The sequence below is a fragment of the Branchiostoma lanceolatum genome, chromosome 2 (assembly GCF_035083965.1).
Source record: "Branchiostoma lanceolatum isolate klBraLanc5 chromosome 2, klBraLanc5.hap2, whole genome shotgun sequence".
NCBI classification, from domain to species: Eukaryota; Metazoa; Chordata; class Leptocardii; order Amphioxiformes; family Branchiostomatidae; genus Branchiostoma; species Branchiostoma lanceolatum.
In genome coordinates, this window is record NC_089723.1 from 31,996,279 (window position 1) to 32,017,865 (window position 21,587).

The 21,587-nt window shown below is 40.6% G+C and overlaps 3 protein-coding genes across 5 annotated transcripts in view; 2 read left to right on the forward strand and 1 right to left on the reverse strand.

The window, feature by feature from the left end:
* LOC136428655 (TIMELESS-interacting protein-like) overlaps positions 1 to 1,524 on the forward strand; it is a 16,514-nt gene extending 14,990 nt beyond the window's left edge. For 2 of the 3 annotated variants that reach the window (XM_066418341.1, XM_066418340.1), the window contains exon 7: positions 78 to 1,320. In XM_066418341.1, coding sequence (XP_066274438.1) covers positions 78 to 523 — 446 coding nt within the window. In that variant the 3' untranslated portion in view covers positions 524 to 1,320. Of the gene's footprint in view, positions 1 to 77 lie in introns of all 3 variants that reach the window. The other variant, XM_066418342.1, reaches the window with a different exon arrangement.
* LOC136428645 (DIS3-like exonuclease 1) lies at positions 1,369 to 18,580 on the reverse strand. Its single transcript, XM_066418320.1, has 29 exons — positions 18,521 to 18,580; positions 18,020 to 18,185; positions 17,467 to 17,600; positions 16,678 to 16,829; positions 16,209 to 16,290; positions 15,743 to 15,884; positions 13,432 to 13,570; positions 12,950 to 13,012; positions 12,569 to 12,663; positions 12,220 to 12,365; positions 12,027 to 12,106; positions 11,677 to 11,830; positions 11,089 to 11,237; positions 10,838 to 10,936; positions 10,537 to 10,629; positions 10,176 to 10,278; positions 9,783 to 9,877; positions 7,186 to 7,342; positions 6,543 to 6,638; positions 6,241 to 6,326; positions 5,949 to 6,015; positions 4,181 to 4,268; positions 3,901 to 3,962; positions 3,534 to 3,644; positions 2,958 to 3,100; positions 2,718 to 2,806; positions 2,470 to 2,552; positions 2,114 to 2,251; positions 1,369 to 1,751 (listed from the first exon to the last, which is right to left on the reverse strand). Exons 2-29 carry the CDS (start codon positions 18,147 to 18,149, stop codon positions 1,578 to 1,580), a joined length of 3,150 nt encoding a protein of 1,049 aa, XP_066274417.1. The 5' UTR covers positions 18,150 to 18,185; positions 18,521 to 18,580; the 3' UTR covers positions 1,369 to 1,577.
* Positions 18,581 to 18,784: 204 nt separating this feature from the next.
* Positions 18,785 to 21,390, forward strand: LOC136428662 (tRNA (cytosine(34)-C(5))-methyltransferase, mitochondrial-like). The gene is made up of 4 exons (XM_066418351.1): positions 18,785 to 19,861; positions 20,256 to 20,413; positions 20,639 to 20,760; positions 20,990 to 21,390. Exons 1-4 carry the CDS (start codon positions 18,997 to 18,999, stop codon positions 21,261 to 21,263), a joined length of 1,419 nt encoding a protein of 472 aa, XP_066274448.1. The 5' UTR covers positions 18,785 to 18,996; the 3' UTR covers positions 21,264 to 21,390.
* Positions 21,391 to 21,587: the final 197 nt, after the last annotated feature.

Consider the following 21,587-nt stretch of genomic DNA (forward strand, 5'->3'; position numbering starts at 1 on the left):
ATTAAAGGAATAAATATGTCTGTTGTTGGCAGGTGGGTGTTCATCCAGGTAAAGCTTTATTTTTTTTAATTTTTCAGCTGTCCCAGGACCCAGTAGTGCTCCAGACCATGACAGTCCCACCATGGACACCTCACACTCCTCTGAAGAAGACTTTACTTCCAACAAAGTGCCCGACGACCTCAATCAGGACATACAAAAGCCAGCAGAGAACATGGAGCAGGAATCTGGGTCAGAAACATTTCCGGGTACACCAGACTCTCCCTCACAGCCTGCACCCAAAGAGGTCAGCAAAGAAGCTAATTTACATGTATCCCACAACAATGCACCAGATACCAATGGTGCTCCAGAGCCTGATGATTCAAATGAGGGAAACAGTCCTAGTTTGGAGGACAAGACTAAGAGCCTGAGTATACCGCCGGATGAGAACCTACAAACTGTAGGTGAAAACAACACTGTAGACCAGGAACCAGTACAAGCTAATGGGTCAAAGGAACCGGCATCTTCAGATGATGAGGATCTGTGATGCCCTTGTATGTAAAGATAAGATGTTTCTGTAGCAGGAAAATCTTTGTTCAAAAGTTATCATAGAAGTTGTAGCAGGGCTGTCTCCAGCTTAAATTTTTTTTCTGACCCACTCATTGTTTGGGAGCCCAAACCATGTTTCATCAATTTCATGTCAAGAAGTTAAAAATATTTTGGACGGACAAGGTGAAATTTTTGTTGTCACAACAAACAAACAAAAATTCCATCTCGAGACATAGGAACGGGTCCTGGAGAGTGAAGACAGCCCTAAGTTTTAGTCAATCAGTCTTATTGTTTTCATAAAGTTGCAGAAATGATCTCTCATTATGTTTTCCTTACCGGAGTATAACTTTTGTAGAAATTACAAGGCACTTAATTGGTACCTAAACTACTTGTCCCTTGACAGTGAAGTTGACAAGAGATGATACTTTCAAGCCTTGAATACACTGGATGTAATAGAAGGAGGCCTCTATTTAATTCAGACTGGAAAAGGATTTGATTTGCAACTGCCAATGATTTGTTGTTCCATATGTTTCAAGACCAAGATGTAAAATTCTGTGAAGGAAGTTGTAAATAACACTGTTCCAAAAAGCTTTCCTGTTGATGTTGTTGGGCAATTTTTCCATCGCTGCCTTATTCAGAACTTTCTGGTGTGGACAAATGTTCACAACTACCTCCTCAAACATTCTACTTGTATGTGCTGTCTGGCACACAGGAAAACTTATGTGAACAGCCAGTATATGATAATATGTTGAAACATAAATACTGACAAATAAGGAATTAAAAAATGTTGATTAACCATTGTCTTTTGCATAAGTAAGTCTCAAGACACGGCACTACAGTTGGTAGATTTTCCAGATTAGCAAACTTTATTCAGTCACATTCTTATAGTAGGTTACATGCATTTATGTACAGTCACAAGTGAACAAACTTCAATCTCTATTTATGTACATCCTTGGATTTTCTCCACCTGTAGAGCATAAAACTATAGAAAACCCTTCACCAGCACTAGTATTGCTTTGATTCTTTTACATATGTATGGAGTAGAATCTAGGTCATGCTTCAGCCAGACTCATTTCACGAAACACCTCCATGAGACCGTACAGGGTGTCACATGACCTGGACTGTCCGTATTCACACAGCAGCTCAGGAAACTCACTCCCCATGGCGGCAGTCATGTCATGAGAACCCTGTGAGGTAGAGATGTCTGTAGAACTGCTCTTCACTTCCTGCAAAAAACAAAAGCAATTTGATGATGAAGTGTTTTCATTTTGCTTCACTGTGGTAGTAGTAGTAGTACTGTATCCAGTATTTGATTACACTGCTGCTGGGTTCCCTGACACGGCTTGACAGCAGTCGGCTAGTATTCACACCACGCTTCCAAGCGGCTCTGTCCAGTGGGTCCACGCTAGTGAGTCTGCACACCTTAATGTCCTTTCTGATGCACTCTAACCAAGACTTCATCGGTCTACCTCTGTTGCCTGGTAAATGCAGTTTTCACTGACATGGGGTTTTAAGGGTTTGTATATAAATTGCAGCTAGTGTGCTGAAAATGAAAATTGACGATGACCCAAGTGTTAACTCAGCTTACCTTCACTACATCAGTTCTAGCTGGTGCTGAGCTTTCACCCTTGACCCTCTCAAGGTCAGGTTTGTAGGGTTTGGCTGCCACCAATGTGAAGGTCAATGTTTGTGGATGGGCACGTGACTTGTGTAGGGACAACCTCACCTGGAAAATAACAACAGGCATGATTTCTCTCGGGCTACTAAAAGATTTACTGAATTTTTCCTCCAGTTATGAACAACAAGAAGTTGTTAGGCCCATACCTGATCTCAACTTATTCTAGGATACTGTTTTGTGAGCATAAATCACATGGAACTAGCAATACACAAGTAAGACTAAGAGAAGGCTCCCCCAAAAATGTAGTACCATTACACGGTGCTTACAGTAAGATGCTGGAAGAGTCTAAAGGTTGTGGACCCCTTCGTTGACTGTACGACGACCTCAAACTGCTTTCTAGTAAGTGTGCCTGGAAAGAAAAAGCTCATTGACATTAACTGGTCAACAGAAGAATTGATCCATACATTTGGAGCTGGTTCAAAACATCACACGAAAAGGCAACAGCAAATCAACGTTCAAAGGAATAAGACGAAAATCAGTTGATAAACAACTCACTGAGAGCTGCCACCCTTACCTGATGTGTTTGACACTGTCCCATCCTTCTCTACACACACCACCAGTCCATCCCTGTCCTTCAGATACAAGGGCCCCTTTACTCCATACCTGAAAGGGGAAAATTTCTTGCTAGAATTTTGTGACACACTGACTCAGTGACTGGTGACAATCTTCCAAGTCTATATCTAATAAAATTATGACCAAATCTATGAACAGATGAGACCTGTAAGATATGAGACTCATAAAATAAATAACTCACTTTGGTACAAAGACGAGGACCCCGTTGGCTCTGAGAGAGAAGATGACAGCATCTGCCGTGCAGCACTCATCCTCGGGGTCCTTGTCCTTAAAGTACAAGGCCTGGAACAGCTCAGTGGATGACCTTTGGGCGTGCTGGGAAGCCTACAGGAAGATGTCAGTGAGGTGAAAAAAAAGCATGACATACATGTACATTGTGTAGAATGATGTGTAATGCTGGGGTTTGCAGCACAAGAAGTAATATGTGTTGGTACAAACAATACGAATTGTTCCTATTCCAGTTCTAAATGTTTACTCTCCAAGCAAAGGTTCGGCTCCAGCTGTCTTTTGATGTGTTTTAAGGTGTTTTTATCGGGCTTTCTATTTTGTCCTGCTTTTTTTATGTTGCCAAGCCATATGGCACCAAAAACGCCTAAAAACACGTCAAAACCAGCTGGAGCCGAACCTATACTTGGAGAGTACTAAAATGTTAACCTATCAATAATGACTAAGTACGGCTAGCTACAAGACTGCTAGCTACAACAAGTAACTGTTCAGTTTATCCTTGATTAATGATTGTCCGTGAGCACAAACCCACCCTGTTGCGGTTGTTGATGTGCTGACTGAGCTCCTCCAACTCCTGGTTTTTGACGACCCCAGCTGACCTCTCGTCCTCCACACCTATGGCAGCCAGCAGCAGTCTGTGCACCTGGTGGGTGGGATTGTATTTTTTTGCCTTGTTTTGAAGCTTTATGCTATAGACACATTTGTGCTCATGTAATACAGAAAGTGAGTTAATTTTAAAAAAAAATTTACATCCAAAATCATTGTCATGGGATTTTAAGGGTTTGTACACCAAATGCAGCTACTATGCATGAAAGTTGACAAGGACCCAAGTACCAACATTTTTCAATGAAGGTCATGTCTGTACAATGTGTATCTGCCAAAAATATGAGCATACTCACAATTACATCAGCATATCTCCTGATAGGGGAGGTGAAGTGTGTGTACTGATCAAGAGCCAAGCCTACATGAAGAAAACAGAGGAACAAACATATCAAGTTAGTACATCATAGTGATAGTAGCATGTACTCTTAAGTGTGACAATGCTGACTGTTATATCTAATCTCCCTGTGTCCCATCAAAGGAATGAAGAACATTTCTGCTGTTTCTGACATCAACATAAAGATATAAAAAACAGTGGCTCAGTTTTGTGTGGAGTGATAAGTTGGCCTCTACACTCACCATAGTGAAAGTACTGATCCCTGGGCAGAGATCCTGTAGAGAAGTACTGGGCATTGGCCATGGCCTGGGTCGCAAGGGTCCTTAAGAGCTACATGAAGAACAAATGAAGTAACGCTTGGAACCATTAATTCGACACCTTTACGCCAACGCACCATTTTATGTAAATCAACAAGCGGACTTAAGAGTATTTCGGTAATCATTGACTGTATCGTGTACGTTGTTTTTGCCGCAATTGATACATGTGCGTCACTCTTCCAAATCATTGACATATCTCGGAAAAATTACGTCTTCAACATAGGACACGATATGACGGCGCCTTGCGTAATCTGTTCCAAACGAACCATTAATCCGACAATATACAACAATGTCGCTGTTTACCGATAATTTTAATAGTCAGAACAACGGTTATTTCCTAATTTCTCTGTCAACCAACGGCCACTTACACTAGTTACTATAGGCGCCACATGTCACAGTCGGTACGCCCCCGATGCACTCAAGATACTGCGGTCAAAATAAATAGTCCTGAAAAACATCGTCCTACGGCAGACCCGTTCTTATGTTCCATTGCACTGTCGTGGCTATTATAAACCTTGAGGTCTGATACTTAAGCCTGCTACAGCTATCGAAATGCGAGTAACTAACGTTTGCTTGCACTACTGCCCGGTAAACAAAAATATATGCCAGGCGGAAACGGAAACTATCCTAACACAGGTCATCGGCCTGTACCAAGCGAACATCAATGCGGTATATATATAGAGGGGAGTACGACTCTCGTGTGTCGCTATCGTCTTAGCCGCTGTTGGGATGTATGTTCCGGAAATATGAAAATAACTCGTGTCTTTTATAAAGAATGCAAAAGCTTTACTTTTGCATTAATTGCTGCCAAAATTCAATTATTTTATAGTATAACCTTGTCATTAGCATGCTAAACCCGTAGTGAGACGGTTGGTATGGTCTTCAATACCTGTTTGCACTAGCTTGCACGTGGCTCCGTACTTTTACATTTCAAAATAGGGGAAAATAGAAAGAGTAGTTAATTTGTTGACGTCGGTTACTATTTCCAATTGCTGATGACCTGTAAACACTTGTTGGACATGTCTATTTAATAAATCCAAGACAGGAAAGGGGAAAAATGAATAAATGAATAAATATAAATGATCTGCATCGTCTGCTATTGCTCACGTGATCACCCGTATGATTCTCGGAATATTCAAAATGGCGGTTTCCGAAGACGCGATCGCAAAGCCAAAGGATAATTCGCGCTTTGTTTGGATCAAGGACAAAACTAGACTTATTTGCTGTTATTGACGGACATATTGTTTATTCCTCTTTTGATCGATACAAGTATAGATATGTAATGTGATGATATGAAGAAGAAAATGTCGACATTATGACGATGTGTTGCCGCTGCTCCCTCTCCCATGACATACATAACGTTAAAACAAACGGTTCGTAAATTGACGACCTCGTCATTGCAAAGTTTGATCTTCATGAACTTACGACTGTACCTTTTTGACATCAGTACTTAACTCGTATTGGAATGCAATTAACAGTTTTTGCATCAACCTGCTGAATCTTGATTGGCAAGCCAATACTTAAAAGTGTCGAATTAAAAGGGTGTCGAATTAATGGTTCCTAGCGTTAAATGACATTTAGTTCCATCAGCATTGTTAGTATTTCTTTGAATGAGTCATACAACTAGTCCAGATCAGTGCATTTATTAGTTATACAGATTGGTTGAAAAATGAAATGACGGAAGTAACGGTACCTTGTTTACAACAGGGTCATCCTTGCTGACACACTTGTCCAGAGACTCTGCTAGAGCTTTGTTAGAGCTGCATATGTACGATTGGTGGAAAAAATAAAAATCACATATTTTCATATTTTTTAACCCTTTGTGTAATATTTCACTGATGTTGGTGATATTGATGTCTACAACAATTTTGCAAAACATTTCTGAAGAAATTTAGGGTATTGTGGCAAAGATGGACATACTGTTTATTGTTGACCGTAAACATAACTACCAGTCCAGTCGAGTTAACACCCATCACACTGCATACCTAGTGTCTATGGAGAAGCCCTGAGCCTTGGCACACTCCACCAGACTCTCAAAGTGCTCCTGTCTGGGCAGGGGATGATGTCTCAACTGGGGTGGACAAAAGCAGAAATATTTTGCATACTTCCATAACCTTCACTAAAATAAAAGCCAGATTACATATTTATGAGAGCCTTGTTATATCTTGTAACGCACACAAAGACACAGACACAGACACAGACACAGACACACAACACACACAACACAACAAGATCAAGGATACATACATTGAGCGTAGGCCAAACAGAAAAGAACGGCTTTCCTCACCAGGGCATTGTTAGGAAATGCTTCTGCTATCCTCTTGGCAACCCAGTGGTTGGCAAATATCATGCACTCCGCTACCGTCTCGTGGACTGCTAGTGGCTGTGGAAACAGAACAACTATGAAAATTGTAGCACTAGGTAGACTAGAGAGAGAAACAAAATCTGCATCCAAAAAAAGATTGGCAATGCTCCTACTAGCATCACAATGTCATACATATCCTCAGTGATCAGTTTCCAACTGTCTCATGGACTGCTAACGGCTGTAGACACAAAATAACATTACACTTTACACTGCTATTCTATATCAAAAATTACAAGACAATACACAGTGGAACGCCAGGTAGACAAGCTGATGTTGAGGATCACTCAACATTACAATTTCACTGCTGAAAAATGTTGATTGCTATGAAAGATGTAGCACTAAACAGACCAGAGAAGCAAAACTTGTATTCTAAAAAGGATTAGAATGTATTCTAAGTTCCGAAAATAATTTCATCAGGTTGGTAGAACATAGGATATTTGGAGTTTCTTGTAACACAACGAAGGTGTCTGACAGACACTGAAACGTCAGCAGGTGAGATTACCTGGTTGTGTTAAAAGAAACTCCAAATATCCTGTATTCTTAGTGCTTAATGTAATTAACTGACCTGTTTTGGCACAAGTTTCTCGATCTCCTTGCTGTCACCCAGCTGGACCTGTACCTCCACCCCCTCCAGTTCCAGACCCCCCTCCCGCAGCCTCCCTGCCCGCAGGTGGTCAGCGATGTCCATCAGACTGTCCACTGCCCAGAAGATCTGCTCCAGCCTTCAGGGAAAAGTGCAAATTAAAGTAAGTGTTGTTTGACAACAGCAGCATCCTATATTAACTGAACTATGTATTGATTTGAAAATACACGGTGGTCAAAAAGGCCTTGATTTTTCCTCACTTGTAAAGCATGCATATTGATGAGCAATCGATGTCAATCACCCCTGTCACTACTGGTAACAGTAGCTGATTGGTTCACGCCTTTGCAGGCGGGAACTAGATTTGTTTTCGTTGCACGAAGCCGAGCACGATTTTGCCCGCGAACTTGTCCTTTTCAAATGCACGCCTTGTCTCCGCCCCTATTGTTCTCTGGTTAACCCATTAACAATACCCCAGCTTTCATTTCAATCATTCCCACGCTCAAGCTTCATACCTCCTTGTTCATACTAACACCACCGTTTCAATTATTTCTTAGCTATATTTTAGTCTATCCTACCACACAAAACGCCCAAACTAAGGCGATAAAGAAATCGCAGTTCCCGAAATAATTCACCGTAATTCTCGGCCGAGGGTTCTAGATTATATGCGCAACCGCCGGAGACGCCGCAGAACCCGCCGTTATGATAAACAAAACCCCGGCCTTTACTCCGTACATTACTTTCTTAAACAGAAAGACACTCAGAATTAACAAATAGAATTCGAATAGTTCATAGATGAAGTCGAATATTTTCATTGTAAACAAATACATTGAATTTTACCACATACAGAGACCCCAAAACGTAGCACTCACCTTGATACATTTGCGTGTTTGACAAGAACTGGTGTACCGACGTGTCTGGCGCTGTCCTACACAGCGACTCAATACTAGTAATCACACCCTACGTTTTCCGATTTTAAAACGCTTTCTTTCTAATATCAAACTCCTTCTCGTCATTTTTGTACTAGAACGCGGTCTAAAAACCGTAATTCAATACGCGTGGTAACGTTAACAGCGCACACGCCAGCGTTTGATGTGCCGAATGTGTCGGCTTGTGCTGACACTAAAAACTTCCTGGTAGCAAAAAAATGGTGCATTCCTATACAAAGGAGATGTACGTTGTATGAAAATATGCATGAGTAAATCAAGGAGTAAATCAACTGCTGGGGAAATACGGAAGAGATCAGAGTGTGATTGTTTGACAGCAGAAATGGATTTTCCTTTGTTCTACAAACCGACGCCATGTTCTGGTTTCTTCAGATAACACACTTGCGGGTCTTATTCGTGAATTTTTTTACATTATTTTACCCACGTGTATCTCAATCACCAAGGGTACAGTTCAGGCGTCTTTTTATTAGAAATTGATCGAGGTTTCTGTCTCTACGAACTCTCGCGGCCTGGTCGATACAATGTTTCACTAGTTTCCTATGCTGAGACAAAATTTTTGATGAAATTGTGAAGTACTTTTTGGACGATGGCATAATGCTTACTCGATTTATTTTACAGTACCAACAAGAAACTTGAAAAATTAACTACATTTTGAGAGGACTTGGTGAGAATTCGAATGTGTACATTGAGCTCGTTGGTAGTTGAAATTCGCGGGTAATTATCTCGCTTGGTCCGGGCGACAAATACAATGGAGGTATTTCGCACTCATTTGCATCTGGATTAACCGCCCCAGAACAGACGCTAGCGAAGTACTGTGATCTTTTCCGACAAGCTCATTATCTTTCCAGAACATAACCATTCTTCCACGTGAAATTCAAAATAAAGCGTGCGATTCGTATTTTGGGCGATATCTCCCGATACCAACGCTAGAATTCGACAAAAAAACAACCATCCGAAAGCCAACAATCTGGCCGCCATCTTGAAAAAAAATCATAATATTCTATTGGGCCGATGGGGAACTATGGGAGAAGACGTTCCAAAAAATTAGCGAAATAAATCAAAATCTCTCAGACATCAAAAACTACTCAATAGAAATTGGATTCAAAGTTCCGAAAGTCTAAAATATGTATAAAACTATTGTTTACTACGTAAATTAGACCAAAAAGTCCATAGGTTCAAAGTTCAATGACCGAAAACAACCTATACATACACGCAACAAACGCGGGTAATTTGAAGCGCCGTGTTCGCGGTCAACTCTTATATTATACAGATTTTCAAAGCGAACTAATGTAGTTTGCGTATGCATATATATTTTTCTTAGTGCGATAATCAGATCATGCGTTATTTTGAGCAAGATTTGTGTTGTTGTTATTTTACACCGCCCAGCTCATGGCACCCCCGCTTGTGGGCGGGAAACTTTTGCATAACAACGCTGACAGATCCATAGCAACGAGACCACCGTGTATGCTACCAAGTACTTTTAAGCGCTAGAAGAAAAGTGACCTACATTGTATTCCTTGGAGAGGTACTGTCACCTTAGGACAGTATGGAAACACCCTTTTTTTAGAGAAGAGGTAAGCAATGTTGCCTAGGACAAGACCACATACAGAAATGGACAGAAAGGAGGAGACTAACCTGTTCCTGGCAGTGTCAGTATCAAGCTCCTGCAGTTCTGGGATACTCTGGATCAACTCCTCTTCTGGTTTCCTGTCATGTACAGCCTGGGCTGCCTGCAACAATAAATACGTCTGGACTAAAAACTCTTTTTAGTTGTTTGTGTAACAAATTGTCATACCAGGTCTACATGTACATATAGAAGTCAAGAATGTTGTCGCTATGTTCCGTAGGTAAACATCATTTCCTTCACTGATGAAAAGTGTCAGGTCGACACTTCAAATATCTGAAAATAAAATGCGGTAATCCAGTGGTATAGATCAATTACAATTTTATTCTTCAATTTACTGGATGACTTATATTCTCAAACGTAGGCCTACATGTAGTTAAGAAAATTTTTATCTCCAAACTCACCTCATAGAACATCTTGTATGCAGACCTGATGATAGTCCTGCCGTACCAAACATCGAGCACCTCGTAGTTGTTGTCCAGTTCCCACAGAACACTCATGGCATATCTGTGGTGGAACAAATGTACAATGTACAAGCAAGGAAGTCCTTGGTACAAGGTTTGAAATAGACTTAATATAGACTTAATAGCTTGGCTTAATATAGTTCAAATCCAGCCATAACTAAGTCCCTCTTTAAAAGTCTACGAATTAAAGATCTTGAAATTGTGTCCCATTTGCAAATATGCTTTTATGAAATATCTGCCAAAATCCATAGGATATCTTTATGGACAGGAGACACTGTTCTCAAAACAAAATCATACACACCTGTCAACACTTCCGAGTAGAGAGCAAAGGTCAGCACTGAGGATGCTGGGTAACATGTCGTACCGCCTGTCTGCAAGGTAGACTGTAGTAGCCCTGAAAAATACACCAGATCCTATCTGATCAACATCATTGAAACATTTGCACCTTAAATCGAGAATTTTTAGCATTTTCCTCACAGGAGAAAATGTATTTCTCACAACACTCAGAAATCAACCCAATGGTGGCTGTACATGTAGATGATGGTAGCACACTTTCAACTGTACAAATTAAACTGTTTGAAAACCACTGATGAAGCCCTTACCTGGCCTTGGCCTCCAGGTCTGTGAGTGAGTTTGGCCTGACAAAGTACGTAACATCAGCAATATGGACTCCTAACTCAAGATGGCCATTTGGTAGCTTCCTATATTGGACAAAAGAAATAAAAAAGCATAATGATATCATTTATCTGTCATATGACATGACTGGAGGCTTTTTGCATTCATGAAACAAACACAGCAACATTCTGACCATTTTTCTGAATATCAAAAAAAGCATCATACAATGATTGTACACCTGATGGACAGTGTGTCATCTACATCTTCACAGCCAACTGGGTCGATACTGAAGATGAGGTGGGTGTGTCTCAGGTCCCGTCTCCTAGCAACCTCCTCCGGCTGCATGACCCAGGGACTCTCCTCTGTGTTTGTGGGAAGTTCCTTCACCTGAGCAGTTGAACATCATACCATTTACAGATCAAGGATATCAAACATTAGCATTTCCTATTGCAGACATGAAGCATACTGATAAATGCATATGGTACTAATCTAAAGACTTTAAGAACTGGGTCTGAGTATTCAACATTATAAGAGAATATTTATAAACATTCTTAAATATTCTTAAATATTCTCTTACAATGTTGAATACTCAGACAAAATTGTAACAGTGCATTATACTATGCTGCATTTCTGATATATTTATCTCTGCTGCAAATGTATCTTGTGTTTATCTCAGATGGAATTGGTAAGAAGAAACCTACCATATGAGGAAGTCATTCTAACAGCTACAATCACAGTGGTAGCATCTCAACAGAGAGAGGGAAAGACATAAAGAGGAAACCCAGACAGGTCAAGTTTAAGTTGAGACAGTTGCTGTTCTCCTCACCTGGCCCTCGGAGAAGGGTGCTACAGAGATGCTGTTTTCCACCAGCAGTGCAGCCGTCTCTGTCTCCAGGTCTCCACTCGGACCCAGCGACCGCACAAAGTGGCCGTTAGGGTACTGGGAGTCCGCCTCCCAGGAGTCAATCCTCACTACAATTCTGTCAGGGATAAAACTCAAAATGTACAATCATCACCTCAAAAAAGATTCCGTTCAAAGTATGAAATTCATGCATAATGTACTTACTTAGTCTGTCAAACTTACTTCAAAAGAACGACTGAAGAAGGTATAGAATGCTGACATTTTTCAAATCATCTGGACGAAAGCCTCCAACATCTGAATGATGCTATTCCCACCTGTGATCCTTGAGCTGATCTGCCTGTCTGGTACTGATCCTGATCTTTGGGATTCTGTAGTCATAGGGGATCACCAGCAACTGTAAGGAATTGTAGATACATCTGTGTTATCAAAAGCCTTTTGTCGCAGATAGAAGGACAGGTTTACCATTTGAATTACAAATGACTCGATAAGCATGAGCCAAGTCCCCACTTTTCCAGGGTTCTTCTTCTGACCCTGGGTTTCTTCATCCTCAGCAAAGCTGCAGACGTAATCCCTCCAGTTTCTCTGCATCACTGCTACAACTTTTCCTGTGGGCATCACGCTTTTCGACTCCTCTTCTGCTTCACTACTCACACCTACAAATACATGTATACACAAATACATCATGATTACATAGAAATAAAAAAATATGACTTGTTTACACAGAGAAATATTGTTCGGTAAAGATGTATTTTCTGCACTGCAACAAAAGTAAGGAATAGAAAGAGAAGGCTGCCCATGACAATACTGCATACTAGTAGGTTTGGACACCATCTTTAGATTGATGCTTTTCCCTCACCTTCAGTATTGTCTGTGATGGCAGTAGAACGACCTTTCCACTCTGACCTGGGCAGCAGCTCCACTGCTACTGTGTCACCATGGACAGCACGGTTCCTACCAAGGATACCAGACAGATCTTTTCAATGCTTACAGTCATTATCTTCCTCCATCTACATGTAGTGTCAATATACATTTGTGCTCATAAAAGGAAAGGAAAACAAAACAGAAACAGCTGCAATATCAATACAATTTCTATTCAGGCTCACAACAAAACTGGCAAAACTTGACTGGAAAGTTTGCAAGATATTATCCCAAAAAGATGGCAGATTTGATTAATAAATACTTCAGAAAAACAAACTTCTTTATAAGAGCAGCATATGTAAGGAAACTATTGTCCTACCTGAGAGCGGTGCCAACAACAATGACATCTGTGTGAAGCTCAACATCTTTCCCACCTGAAGAACTGGAATATAAAAAAAATTCTTAACACTATATAACTGCATGGTCTTTCATTTGTGCAATTCACCTGTCCAACAGTAAAATTTCCAAACGTCTAAATCAATTGTATGAAACAGTCATCTTATTTGTATCCAGAAACATCTTGATTGTGTGGAATCACTTCTCCTCCTTTTTAATTAAGCAAATAAAATCCATTTTATTCAAACAAATAAAATCATTATTACCTGGATGTCAAACCTTCATCAATGTAATAAAATCATTACATCTTAATCATCATTTACAGTATATCTATCTTGTTCAACATTTACTCTAGAGTAAGGACCATGTAGAGGAGCTACATTGTAGTCTGTTGTTCTTAAGTGCACTGTTGCAAAGCCTAGCACATCACTGAAAGTAAACCTAACATGAAGTCCGTCCCCACACCTTGACATCCTGACGAAGGCCTCCTGCTGTGCCCTGTGTTTGTTGACCTGCAGGTTTCCCCTGAGGTACCGTCCAGACTTGATCCCTGCCTCCACCACCTCCACAGGCAGGTAGTCTCTGTACTCCTTACTACCTGTACCTGGGGAGGGCATGTCCACTTTTTATACATACATACATACATATTCATACTACAAATCAAGTTGGAGCGTTCACAAAGTTTAGTCTCTAGTATTCTCAGTTAAACATCATCTCGGTCAAGCCTTTTTCATTCAAACAAGTTTCCAACTCAATGAGGTTTTCTTTATAATATCTTGAAGTTCATAAATCGATGTAACGCTTGGAACCATTAATTCGACACCTTTACGCCAACGCACCATTGTATGATAAATCAACAAGCGGACTTAAGAGTATTTCGGTAATCATTGACTGTATCGTGTACGTTGTTTTTGCCGCAATTGCTACATGTGTGTCACTCTTTCAAATCATTGACATATCTCGGAAAAATTAGTCTTCAACATCGGACCCGATATGACGGCGCCTTGCGTAATCTGTTCCAAACGAACCATTAATCCGACAGTATACAACAATGTCGCTGTTTACCGATAATTTTAATAGTCAGAACAACGGTTATTTCCTAATTTCTCTGTCAACCAACGGCCACTTACACTAGTTACTATAGGCGCCACATGTCACAGTCGGTACGCCCCCGATGCACTCAAGATACTGCGGTCAAAATAAATAGTCCTGAAAAACATCGTCCTGCGGCAGGTCCGTTCTTATGTTCCATTGCACTGTCGTGGCTATTATAAACCTTGAGATCTAATACTTGAGCCTGCTACAGCTATCGAAATGCGAGTAACTAACGTTTGCTTGCACTTCTGCCCGGTAAACAAAAATATATGCCAGGCGGAAACGGAAACTATCCTAACACAGGTCATCGGCCTGTACCAAGCGAACATCACTGCGGTTGAGGGGAGTAAGACTCTCTTGTGTCGCTATCGTCTTAGCCGCTGTGGGAATATATGTTCCGGAAATATAAAAATGACAAGAGTCTTTAATAAAGAATGCAAAAGCTTTACTTTTACATTAATTGCTGCCAAAATTCATTTATTTAATAGTATAACATTGTCATTGGCATGCTAAACCCGTAGTGAGACGGTTGGTATGGTCTTCAAGACCTGTTTGCACTAGCTTACACGTGGCTCCGGACTTTTACATTTGAAAATAGGGGAAAATAGAAAGAGTAGTTAAGTTGTTGACGTCGGTTACTATTTCCAATTGCTGATGATGTATAAACACTTGTTGGACATGCCTATTTAATAATCCAAGACAGGAAAGGGGAAAAATGAATGAATAGATAAATATAAATGACTGCGTCGTCTGCTATTCCTCACGTGATCACCCGTATGATTCTGGGAATATTCAAAATGGCGGTTTCCGACGGCGCGCGTTCGCAAAGCCTCTGGATAATTCGCGCTTTGTTTGGATCAAGGACAAAACTAGACTTATTTGCTGTTATTGACGGACATATTGTTTATTCCTCTTTTGATCAATACAAGTATAGATATGTAATGTGATGATATGAAGAAGAAAATGTCGACATTGTGACGGTGTGTGACCGCTGCTCCCTCTCCCATGACATACATAACGTTAAAACCAACGGTTAGTAAATTGACGACCTCGTCATTGCAAAGTTTGATCTTCATGAACTTACGACTGTACCTTTTTGACGTCAGTACTTAACTCGTATTGGAATGCAATTAACAGTTTTTGCATCAACCTGCTGAATCTTAATTGGCAAGCCAATACTTAAAAGTGTCGAATTAAAAGGGTGTCGAATTAATGGTTCCTAGCGTATGCTATATTGTATGTTTAAACAAAATTCTATTTTCATGCACATGTCTTCATAATCAAGTTCTGCATTAATGTGCACTAATTATAAGTCCCTGTATTCATCTAACAGATCTAGAATTAAGTTAGTCTACCTGTTCAATGCAATTGTGTGGCAATTAAGGGGAAAACCCTTAATTGCCACACAATTGCATTGAACATATTCTTAGTTTCCCTTTCTTTCCTTCTCAACATTGCACATCATTGTTGTTTTACTACAACAATGAATCTTTTAAAGCATTTGGACAGATGGACTTGGTCCTGGTTTGACATGTATTCAAAGAACACCACCATTTGGCAGACCATCCTGTCTATCTGGTGTACTACAATGTAGCACTTAATACTGCTAATATTTCTTTTCATAAATCATTACAACTATTCTATGACTCCTTGTAATCCTGAACAAATGATTATAACTTACTTTTTCCTTTCTCCTGAAGACCAGCAACTAAGGACTCATAGATGTCATGTGCAGCCCGCAGGTCTGGCCAAAAGTTATTCAGATACTCCCCCATGTTAACAACAAAGACTCCTGGCGTCATGGGGCCATACTCCTCTTGGATCTGTGAAAAAAAAATAGTGGAAAAAACAACACTTAAGGTTGGAAAATAAAGCCTGCAATAACGTTGCATACATTTTCATGTCCATACTGTGGCCAGGACTGCCATGCAAGGATGGGACTGACATTGACTGATTGAGTCACACAAGATATTGCCCATGGCAATAACATCAGAGTGGAGAGAGATGGAAGGATGCCTACTACTAATGTTGCAATACGATAATATGGTGCTTCATTTCTGAACTACAGAAACTCTACTAGTACATATGCATACTAGTACACACTAGTACAAGAAACCTTGTAGGGAATACAGCCTGAGTGTACCTACCTGTGGATCCTCTGACAGTACCACCACAGGGATCTGTCCTGCCAGGTGGTTATAGTACCACTCCGCTGCTTTGTACGTGGACCTGGAAAATAAAACATATACATGTATCCTTGCAAATTGTAACAGTACTTTCACTGCTGTGTGGGTATATATGTACTTGCAGCCTTTAAGTTTAAGTATCACCCACAGGTCATTTTTTTAAAAGTAAGCTATAGATACCTAAGGCCATGTTGATTTGATCCCATATGGATGATATCCTCTGGGAAGCCCAAAATATGATGGAAGCGTGCAAATAAAATAAAAAGTTTGGCCAAATAAAAGTTGCCTTCATTATGAAATCTACATGGTCAGGAAGGATTAATAAAACTGAACACATGTACACAGTGTTTAGTTATATTGATGTGCGTGCGGATGTCATCCATATAATCAAATCAACATGGCCTAAGTTAATGACAAAAAGCAATCTGACCTTGACTGCCATTTCTCCAAGGTTTCTCCGTGCTCCCTGGGACAGTAGGCGTACTGCTGGAACTCGTTGGCAAACACTCCGCACTCCTGTCGCGGGTCTCGCAGGAGATTCCTCAGCCGGTTGTGCGCACGTCTGCCGGCCTGATGCTGCATCTGTGTGGATACACAAAACCATTTGAGCATTTAAGATACATTGAAAAATGGCATTCTTAAGGTTTAGAATCTATATATGCTGGGGTTGTGACGACTTTTTGCCTAAGATTTTTTCTGCATATCAAACAAGCTGACAATACTTTTTAATCATGAAATGAATGCCAACATAAATCTAAATGACTAAAATGAATATATAAAAGCAAGGAAGGAAGGAAGGAAGAAAGAAAGAAAGAAAGAAAGAAAGGAAGGAAGGAAGGAAGGAAGGAAGGAAGGAAGGAAGGAAGGAAGGAAGGAAGGAAGGAAGGAAGGAAGGAAGGAAGGAAGGAAGGAAGGAAGGAAGGAAGGAAGGAAAGAGAAAAGAAGCGAAAAAGAAACTACCATGCGCACTACTAGCACCAACTAGGCACAGCCTTATTACTCTTAAGGGTACCTACTGGCTGAACTTCAAGGTGAACATTCAAGATGAACATAAATCTGTGGCCAGACATCAAAATTTCAGATGTTGTCTTGATTCTAAAAGATCATGACAAAGTTTTAAAAGACTGTCATAAAAATTGAAATTGCCCAATGCATCTAAGGTCTGAGTATATTCTTTTATAAATTGAATTGTGTTGTTCAAATACAATATTGTACTCACACTGTGTACTACTGTGCCAGTGAACAGCACTCCCCTGATCTCAGGGAACTCCAGGATTTCCAGATAATCCCTTGTAACCTGGTAGTCTGGAACTACGTAGTGGGTCACGTCTTTTGGCAGGAGGCCTGGACTTTCTGTAAACAGTTACACCACCTCCATCTTTAATGTCTATAATATGATAATGAGCAACAACAGACTAAAACATCATCTAAATGGCAAGGCCATTGACAGAATGTTAATAAGAATATTTTGCACTACTGACAGGATTTTCCTGTCAATAGCCACTGCATTTTCTAAATATTTTACCATGGTCAATATTGACCAAAGGAGGGCATACATATATTTATAAGTATAGCAAAAACTCAAGTTTTTCTGCAAGCTAAATCTTAAATGCTTTATAGGAATATGCTCCCAAACAAGTGAGGCTGTGCTATTTGAATTATGATGGGGGTGATGAGATGTAGCAAATTTCTGATGGCAAACTGTCTCATAATGAAAGAACAGTTATATTGCAACATTGGAATATTGAACTGTAGTTGCTGAAAGGACTGACCGTTTCTACACTCAGCCATGCACAGCCTGCTGTTACAGGAGACATCGTCCCTGAGGTAGTGTTCCCTCACCACCCGGACTGTCCGGCCGGTACCTGTCTTCAGCCGCAGGTGTTTCTCTGTCTTAATCATGTTCACTCAGGTGAAGATCAAGAGTACTGTCATCTCCTGGCAAAAATCACAGACCACATGCTATCATCTCGGCACTGTAAGTAATATTGTTTCATTCAATGTCATGAGCTTTGCAAAAAATTTGCATCAAATTCTAAAGCTGTAATGTGGGCAAACCAATGAGGTTTTTGGGCAAACTTTCTCTTCTCAAAATTAAAGTGGTCACCGCGGAGGTAACAATGAACTCGGGCGGTTGTGATCCTAACCCGCAGCATAGGATGTATCTGATAGTATGTAAATGCTTTATGGCGTCATTGATAAAAACTGTCATGATAAACGCTTTACAAAACCCATAAGTAGGTTGTAGACAAACCAACAAAATGAGGACATACCAAGGTTTCATTCCAGCCGCCACTTCCAAAATGGCATAAACCAACGTGGTCAAATTCTTGAGGGAAGGTTCAAAATATATTTAACATGGTAGCAACTCTATGGTCAAAATTACAACACTAAATCAAGCACAAATGAAAGCTTTATACTAAATTGTATTTCATGGTGTAACGTAGTTTTCTAATATATTTTTTTTGACGCTGACAAATAAGACCTGTTGGTCACCGAAGAACCCATTTTCTGAGTGGTCTCGTTCGTGACCTTTGACCACAACATGGCGCTAGAAACGACATTTCGTGAACAGTTTCTGTCATAAAACATAGAATTTTAGGTCGTAATTGTGCAGAAACGGAGAGTTGTGTGAATTTACAACACTGGAAGGTTTGTTAATAAGATTTGCCGCTGCAAAGATAGTTGTGGACTCGACCTTGGGGATTAGAATCGCTTTTTACTTGGAATTCTTCAGCTGGGTAGCAAGATGGGCAGTTGGAAAATCCAGAGAAAGCTACATGAATACATTTACAGTGCAACATCCCGCAGATTATTATCAACCACTTGTAAATACGGTGTCCTAACAACAGATTCTTCACCAAAGCTATGCACTGGGAACACGAGAATTAATTCACCTGTCAAATCACTGAAAAAAACTGTTGTAAAACTGCTTTCAACAGAGAGCCTTGCAGCACCTATTCATCCATCAGGGCAACAGAATGTAAGGGACAGATTTAAGACAGGACAAAATGGTTCTAACACTGAAACCGTTGGCTTGGAAGATGTAAACACTCTTGGTCCTGTGGAAGAGAGAAGAGAGTTCAAGCACAGCAGGGTACCATCACAGCTTGTATTAGACCATTTTGACAGACAGTATGGGCAACAGTTTGGTTCAGAGTGGAGTGACATCAGGGCTGCCCTTATGGCCCCCAAACTAAATGGCCTTCTTCTCAACAACTTTGCAAATGTGTCATCAAAATTAGCAACTATGCTGAAAGAACGCAGACTACAGAATATTTTTGATATATGTGATATAAGTGGAAAAAACATGCAATTCCATTTGAATGAAGCGGATGGAGCAGAGAAAGACTTTGACTTACCATTTGAAAGAAATTGCAAGAAAACCAAGGATACAGATGCAAATCTGCAGTTTTACATACATCCAGAGAACAGACATGTTAGGTTCCCGAAGCTGAAGCACGTGCCCGGGCAGCTGAAGTCGTACTTTCTCCAGGGCGCGGCCTCCCTGCTGCCTGTGCTGGCCTTGGATGTACAGCAGGATGACAGTGTGTTGGACATGTGTGCTGCTCCGGGGGGAAAGTCTTTGGCCTTGTTGCAGACAGCAAAATTTGGTAATATTAACAACTATTTGATATAGCGCAACTGATATACATGTACATGTAGAGAGCTGTTGCATATTGCATTTTTACTTTTCCGGATCAAGTTCCGTGGGCCAGAGCTCGATCCTTGGTCGGCCCCAGTTCGGACATGTTGTAAGGGACTGCATGCATAATTTCAGAAGGTGGAGTAAAGCTGTGTTTAAGAGAGCTTCATACATTAGCCTTGTCATCAGTCACCTGCTTTACCTTCCTTTATCTTTTACCTGCTTTAATGTAGGGGCCAATGCTTATAAGACTAGATTTTAGATACATGTAGCTGACTGATACTTGTTGAAAATAACATTATTTGTCTGGCAATCAAATTCTGTACATGAATAACCTTACAGTTTCTTCTACGACCCCCCAGGACTGCTGACCAGTAATGAGCCAGACCTGTGGAGGAAGCGTAGACTGGTGGACACACTGCAGTCATTTATCCCACAGGAGATACTGGACACCAGGGTGGATGTGACCAAACTCAGTGGTGTTCACTTTCAAGATGTGACTCCAAATGTATTTGACAAGGTACTCTGCACTTTCTCTAACTATATTTGTGACTTCAGCAAGATCTCTATTAGAGGCCACATCTCAAGACTTTCTGGAATATAGCTCTGGTTGTATAGGTCAGCAAATTGTCCAGAGATCTCGGTTCTGTGCCACTAGTTCCCTTTCCGTCATTCCTTTAAGGTGTCTTCATTCTACTGTATTCAGACACTGACTGAAGACTTGGTCTGTGAACCTTTGTCTCAGGTCCTGGTGGATGCCCCCTGCTCCAATGACAGGAGCTGGCTGTATAACAAGAACATTGTTGGGATGAAAATGAGAATGGAAGACAGAAGACACCTGCCAGAACTACAGGCTTCACTTCTGAGGTTAGCACATGGTTTTGTCACAGTATTACCATTTCCCTTGTTTAACAGATGTTTGTTCCCCTTTACCAAACTTATCAAAGACCATAGCTGGTCTTTGGATGCTCCTGTTGTTTCAGGCTTAGTAGTTTTCACAGTATTGTTTTGGTGTGTGGGTGTCATGTAGTGTTAACTTTAGCGTGTCAATGTACAAAAATATACATGTACATGTTAAGTCTGTTTTTTTTTGCAGATCAGCCCTAAATGCAGTGAAGCCAGGTGGCTCAGTGGTGTATGCAACCTGCACACTGTCACAGAAGGAGAATGATGACGTTGTGGAGTCTGTCCTAAAACAAGTCAGCAAGAACAACAAGTCCAGAATAGAAGTCACCAACCTAAATAACCTCACTAAAAACTTCCAGCAAGTGTTCAGGTTTGACTCTTTAACAAGATATGGGCAGCTTGTGCTGCCTTATCTTGATGCCAACTGGGGCCCAATGTACTTTGCAAAACTGAAAAAAAACTAAAACTGACTACAAAATTTAAGTAAGTAACTCTGGGGTGAGACAAGGTGAGGGTGAACTCTATATTTTATCATCTTTCCGGATGTGATCAGTGCTATATGAATAAAGCAAGTTTGTTCAGGACCAAGGACAGGTCTGTGTGGATGGTGTTTGATTTTCTATGCATATGCCAAGGCAGATCTCTTCAACTCTAAAGATGGTGTTCAGCACCAAGGACAGTTATGTCCAACTTTAAATGGTGTTCATCACCAAGGACAGGTCTTTTCAACTCTGTACATTGTGTTCAGCACCAAGGATAGGTCTGTTCCACTACAAGTATATAGATGG

Excerpts from the sequence above, each read along its gene's own strand:
- LOC136428645 (XM_066418320.1), bottom strand. The coding sequence starts at position 18,149 with ATGATTAAGACAGAGAAACACCTGCGGCTGAAGACAGGTACCGGCCGG. Across the intron at positions 16,291-16,677 it reads TTGGAGAAATGGCAGTCAAG|GTCCACGTACAAAGCAGCGG; the intron begins GTCAGATTGCTT and ends TTTATTTTCCAG. Across the intron at positions 3,963-4,180 it reads GGATCAGTACTTTCACTATG|GCTTGGCTCTTGATCAGTAC; the intron begins GTGAGTGTAGAG and ends TTCTTCATGTAG.
- LOC136428662 (XM_066418351.1), top strand. The coding sequence starts at position 18,997 with ATGGGCAGTTGGAAAATCCAGAGAAAGCTACATGAATACATTTACAGT. Across the intron at positions 20,414-20,638 it reads CTCCAAATGTATTTGACAAG|GTCCTGGTGGATGCCCCCTG; the intron begins GTACTCTGCACT and ends CCTTTGTCTCAG. Across the intron at positions 20,761-20,989 it reads CTACAGGCTTCACTTCTGAG|ATCAGCCCTAAATGCAGTGA; the intron begins GTTAGCACATGG and ends TTTTTTTTGCAG.